The following is a 6000-nucleotide window of genomic DNA, read 5'->3' on the forward strand; positions in this document are numbered from 1 at the left end:
TCTAGTCTTACTTGGATGCGCTTCGAAGGAGTGTTTATTGCTACATATATTAAGACCAAGGTGCTTACAAGATTTGAATTTTTTTGGATTACTCATCTAACTAAAAGTGCAATATATTCATTTAAAGGTTAAATACCAATAGAAGTTTCAATATTCTCATTCACTACAGACTTCACAAGAAGGATGAGACCAATAACAATGCTGCTAATTTTCTTAAATTCAGAATTACTGGTTTATTGAGCAATCTACTCACAAAAGAAAAGTAGGAAGGAACTGCTGATGCTAGCCTAAATGTCATAATGAATTGTTGAAGRCACTGGAGTGCATTCAAAACTAATATGAGTATGGCTCTTTTCTTCATAAAAGTCTACAATTCTACAGAAGTTTTCAGTCATAAATTAAAACTCCCAGTATAATAATGAGGCCAAAAAAATCAAATATCTCCAGGCTTCTGGAGATATTTGTCTGGAGACAAATTTGGTCAAGTAGAACGAGTTGACAGAACAGATAAGTTAGTTTAGATCCCTGCTAGTCTTCATCTAAGATCACACATGCGCTTCCATAAAGCACAGAAGTCAAAAAAAAAGGAGGGAGAAAATACATGGAAAAGAATGAACAAAGGGGAAAAATCTAATTTCTTGTGGGCTTTGTCTGACTGCTTCCAGAATTTGCAGCTCCAGGAACAGATACTAAGATAGAATAAGGCAAGGAAATACACTCTTAATAGAAGTAAGTTGCTATTGTACTTGGTCCGGATAACACTTAATTAGAAAAAAGTGAAGAATGGGGATTGTGAGTGCAAGTCCTGACATACAACAGCAAGGTAGTGTCTTACCTGACCATGTTAGGGGCAACCGAGTTGGAATGGATGATAGTCTTGGACATAAAGATTCCTAGGTGGTGTCAGAACAAGTGGTGCAGTCTGACAGCTATTCACGTTCTGGGCACAGAGAGAAAGTGATGGGAGATGGTCTGCCCAAGGGAAAAAAAAACTATGGGATAAAGCAGTGTTGAACAAAATATTTCACAGATTGCATCGGCTCTGGGGAGACTCCCCGCCTCAATCAGTCTCTCAGTAGAGGCCGTCACCAACTCTGAGAACTTTGAAAGGACATATTTCTCCGCAATCTTCATGTTTCATTTTCTCATTAAACTGATGTGCTTATAAAAGAACCCATCATCCCCAATGGCATGGAAAGCATTGGTGATCATGTCAGGCAGCAGAAATTTGTTTGATGAACTTTCTGCACTGATCAGTCTAGACTGATTCTCACTCTGTTAAACAGAATGGATTTTAATTATCCTAAAGATCTCAAGAATTATAGCAAGAAAAGCAATGGATAGTTCAGAAAACTTCTTGGTAAAAAATTCGGATAATTTCTACTCTGCTGTTGATGGATAATGCAGGATAGTTGATTTCAAGCATCTAATATTCGTGTTTAGAAACTGAGAATATAAACATACAAGTTACTGGAGACTCATTCTGTGAATGTGTTCTGTGGACAAACTCAAGAGTTAACAGTGTTCATAGAGATGTTAGAATATTGATGCAGTTCTTATTTCTTAAACTGTTGCATGCAGGACTGTGTCAATTGTGATGCACATGTATTTTTGTCATGATGATGAAGAAAGGGGTATTGTATTTTTCAGTGGTATTTAGTGTGTCTTATTTTTTCCTGAAGATTCATTTCAATCCTTTTATACTAGTTATCTATATCTTAGTTTAAAACTGTGCTTTTCTACAGAGAAACCTGTTGGGGAAGGCTGGTGTCTTAGTGGAGTCTCTGACACCAATGCTGAAGGGTTTTCTTTTACTCTTTTCTACAAGGAGGCACCTCCGTATTTTCCTTTATTCTCAGGATCTGTGCTACTGTTAATTAGCAACAGCACATGCAGAAATGTCCCCTCTATAGGATGCAAGTGTGGATGGTAAGCAAACCTTTCAAAGCAAGATGCCACGTGTAGTGATAAAGCAAAAACTAAACAATGAAGCTACTGAATTCAGCTCTTGGATATTTCTGACAATGACAGGAAAATGTAACCTTATGTTAAAAAAAGAAAACAGACGGCACAAAACAAAAGAAAAAGGAAGTAAAAATCCCTGGGGAAATCTAACGCAGACAACGATTTACAAATAACTACAAAAAACCCTCCATCTCTATGTAATACAATAAAGTGAACTTATTCAGGATTCACTAAGTATAGAGTGCACATCTCGCTGTTGTACTACTCATTTGTAGATATCATTTATGGCTTACAATATCATTTTCCGCTCTGGATATCTTTTCAAGAAATACAAATTATTGCTGTTGCACTTAAACCACAGCAAATAAAAAGATTATTCTGTTATCTAAATATACAGTGTGAATACTATATGCTGTTTCAGGTGGAACAAATAATAGGAAATTTTAGGTTACCTGACAGAGGTAATCAAAACTATTAATTCTTGTAATACTTGTAAGAAGTAGGGCAATCTCAAACTGTGCTAACTAATGATGGGGTTAAAGTCTCAGCAACACAATAAAAAAGAAAAGAGAGATAAACAAAACAAATTTAGCTAAAACCATTCTATTGAAAGAGTAGCAGGCATATGGAAGAAGCTGCTTAGTAAGACAGCTGAATCAGATAGCATAAGTAAGCTTAAGAGACAGCTAGATATTTTTTATGCAGCAAGTGGATTGGAATTTACAGCAGAAGGATATATGGTTGAGATAACTAAAAGGGGACATACTTATTTTAACACAAGACTTACTGTCCCAAAAACTTTTCAAGTCTTCCCCCCCACACACCCTTTTTCTTTCTATCAAATGCAAGTGTTGAGCTTTCATAAGCATTTTATAATCACAGCTGATTTGCAATCTTTCCCATTTGTGCTAGTGTTTAAGACCAGCACAAGACAAAATTTGCTCTCTGGAGGTTTCTTCCTTGCAACCAAACCTTTTAATAGCAGACTTATTTTAATAGCAGACGCTTCTCTCTCCACAGTTTTTACTGTTTTAATGCAAATCATAAAATGGATTTGGTTGCCTCCCCTCCCAGGCTGAAATCAGAAGATGTCTTGTCTACAAGAAATTCTTTTTTCATAAAATTTTCTGCTTTTCTATTGCGTGTGCAGCTGCTGTAGTGCTACAGACAATTTTTGACTCTCACTTAATTTTCAAGTTGTCTAGACTCAAGTTGATCAAAACTGTAGTTATAAATAATGCCAACATTCTTATTACTGCCATGGGTAGAACTGGACTGGTGACAATAGTTTGGAATTACATACAGAAGATTTCAAACTCAGACTAAACTCACTTTTTAATTTAGGAATCTGAATTCAAGATCCTGACTCCACAGTTACATCCTGATCATTTTTCAAAAATGTCAGAAGATCCACTATCCTCTAATAACTATCACCTTTCTAACAACAAAAGTTGCAGTATTTTAAATACCTTTAAACAACAACGATCAGTCCTGCAACTTTGCTACAAAATAATGAGTTCCTGTCCTTGAGCACAACCCAGAATGATGACAGAACCAGAGCTTCTGATATTGCTTCAAGCACTGCTATAGACTATTGTTTCTGGCAAGTTGTCCATCTCCTTTTCCTGGAAACTATTTTTTCTCTAAAGAAAATGCAATCCTTTTTCTATCCTAATCACACACATTATGTTTCTCAACCTCCTTCAGCCTGGCTTATTAACAGAGAAAGCAAATTTGTTTATCTGCTTTTAAAAGAGAAAAGTTACGTTGGGCTGCAGATCCCTAATCAGGCAAGCAATTGCTGATTTCATTGTGAACACCACATTGCACCACATTCATTATTGCAATGATCTGTAACCCCATAAGGCGCTCACTGCAGGCTCTGTTTTCATAATACACCAATGGTCTTACCACACACTTGAGATGGAAGATTCATAAAACTAAACAAATGGATATCATTACCATTTATAATTACATTTTTTKGGGGAAAAAAGTTTATCTCCCTATACTTATTCTTGATTTTTTTTTCAGTAAAAAAAATCACATAAGCACCTGCTGCTGCAGTTCAGTGGCTGACAGTACTTAACATTCACAGTTCAATATATGTATAATAAGAATCTGAGGAATTAATATGAGCCAATTGCATCAGTTATTTTTTGATGAATAGGACCCCTCACCCGGATATGATGACAAGTGCAAACCTCCAAATAGCTCTTTGCATTATAATGAAAATAAGCAATAGGAATGGTTGACTTGATCTGCTTACTAATGTTTTTACATTTTGACCAGTACCAGGCTTGTTGCCATTGCACAAACTGCAATACTATGAACTCCGGCTACAAGCCTCTTCTGTAAAAAAACACATCTGTTTTATTTGGAGTAGTAAACAATTGTCCTAATCACAACTTTTAGAATTCTAGAATTCCTTGCTTTTCATGCAAGCATGTATAAATCCAGAGATTTTGTAATTTTCTTATAAAAAACTGAGAAACTTAGATCCACAAACAGTTTCTTAAAAAAAAAAAAAAAAAAAGAGTCCAGTATGGCATCTTTGTACAGATCAATGTCCAATTATAAGCAGAGAGTGGCTGTGGCAAAAGGTCAGGAAAAAATAATCTTTCTGGCATTTATTAGTTGGAAAACAAGGTCATACGTGAAGTCAACCCTCCAACATATACAGAATAAATTATGCTGCAACATTCTAAATATTCTGCCCAGCAAAAAATATATTTCAGTAGTAACATGATCAGAAAAATGAAATAGAGCATGCATTTCCTGATGATTGTACTACCAACCAGACCAGGCTAGAAGCAAAATCTAGTTCCAACCTATTAACAATTAATAAAAAGCTTATAAAGTATTTTTGCTTAATTATAAATATAGCTTCTCATTAAGGCTGACTGACTTAATCTTTTTTTTAACTGCCTTTAACACTGAATCATCTTCCACACAGCAAGTGAAAATAATAGCAAATATACAAAACAATTCAAAATAATTCAGTGGTGCACTTCCTTATGGCTTGTAGTCTAGAAACAAAACACACAAACAAACACAATGCTAGAGTGTTCAGTTTTTCTGGAGCTTTTAAGAAATGTGCTTCTTTTGAAATAAAAGATCTCATAATTAATTAACACATCTGGAAAAAAAATGAATTGGACACAGACTTTGAGGAAAGAAACATGCTTATTTGGTAGAATGAATGCTTGTAGAGAGCACTGTCATTGTCCTGATATAAGCCATTTTAACTGTTTTACAGACGCTTATTTTTGATTCCTTCATAGGGTGTGAATGAAATTATACTGAAAATCAGATTATGTTATTATCTGACACTTCTCACACTACTGTTAATCGTGAAATCAACATTACAAATTGCCGTGAAATGAAAACATCTCCTATCCATTTTTACCGTTGTCTGATATCCCAAGTCTCGTCTCTTTTCCTCTTCTCCAAACTACGTGAGGAATGGAAATGACTGGCATTCTTTTATCTGTTGCAGTCGTGTCTAGTTTGAATTTTCAAATCAAGCTTTGGCAGAAGGACTGTATATAATATATTACAGGCAATGCCAGTGAAGATAAAGTATATTCTAATCATTTTAGAAAAGTACTATTTTTTTTCCTTTTTTTTAATCTACTTTGGATTAAAAAAAAGGATACTTGAAGTTTCATTTCATGTTCTTTCTGAAAGATACTGAATGTTCCTTGCTCTGGGCTAGCTGCAAGATTTACTGTTTTCTCTGATAGTATTATCAGAGGGCTATTCCACCCTGATAAACTGCCACTGTAATACTAATAGGTTTATAATGACTGCTTAAACTTTACACTCTGTAAGCATGGGAGGCTTCACTCACCTTGGTCAAGTGGCTGGCTTTTAGTTGAAGCAGTTTTCATCTTGAGTGCCTCCCTAACAGACATGTCACAGCAGGAGCCTTTGTTAGTGTCTTGGTCACTGTCAGCCTGATCACTGTCCCCATGCCCGCTGTCCCTCAAGCTGGCTCTTTCTGGATCCTTGAAAGTGGAGCTACTGAAATACATA

At 35.5% G+C, this 6000-nt stretch overlaps 1 protein-coding gene across 3 annotated transcripts in view; it reads right to left on the minus strand.

The window, feature by feature from the left end:
- PCDH17 (protocadherin 17) overlaps positions 1 to 6000 on the minus strand; it is an 85067-nt gene that overhangs the window by 51307 nt on the left and 27760 nt on the right. For 2 of the 3 annotated variants that reach the window (XM_026062868.1, XM_026062866.1), the window contains exon 3: positions 5816 to 5988. In XM_026062868.1, the coding sequence (XP_025918653.1) occupies positions 5816 to 5988 (173 nt within the window). The remainder of the gene's footprint in view (positions 1 to 5815; positions 5989 to 6000) is intronic. The other variant, XM_026062867.1, reaches the window with a different exon arrangement.

This window comes from Apteryx rowi, unplaced genomic scaffold (assembly GCF_003343035.1).
Source record: "Apteryx rowi isolate R43461 unplaced genomic scaffold, aptRow1 scaffold_195, whole genome shotgun sequence".
In the NCBI taxonomy this organism is placed as follows: domain Eukaryota; kingdom Metazoa; phylum Chordata; class Aves; order Apterygiformes; family Apterygidae; genus Apteryx; species Apteryx rowi.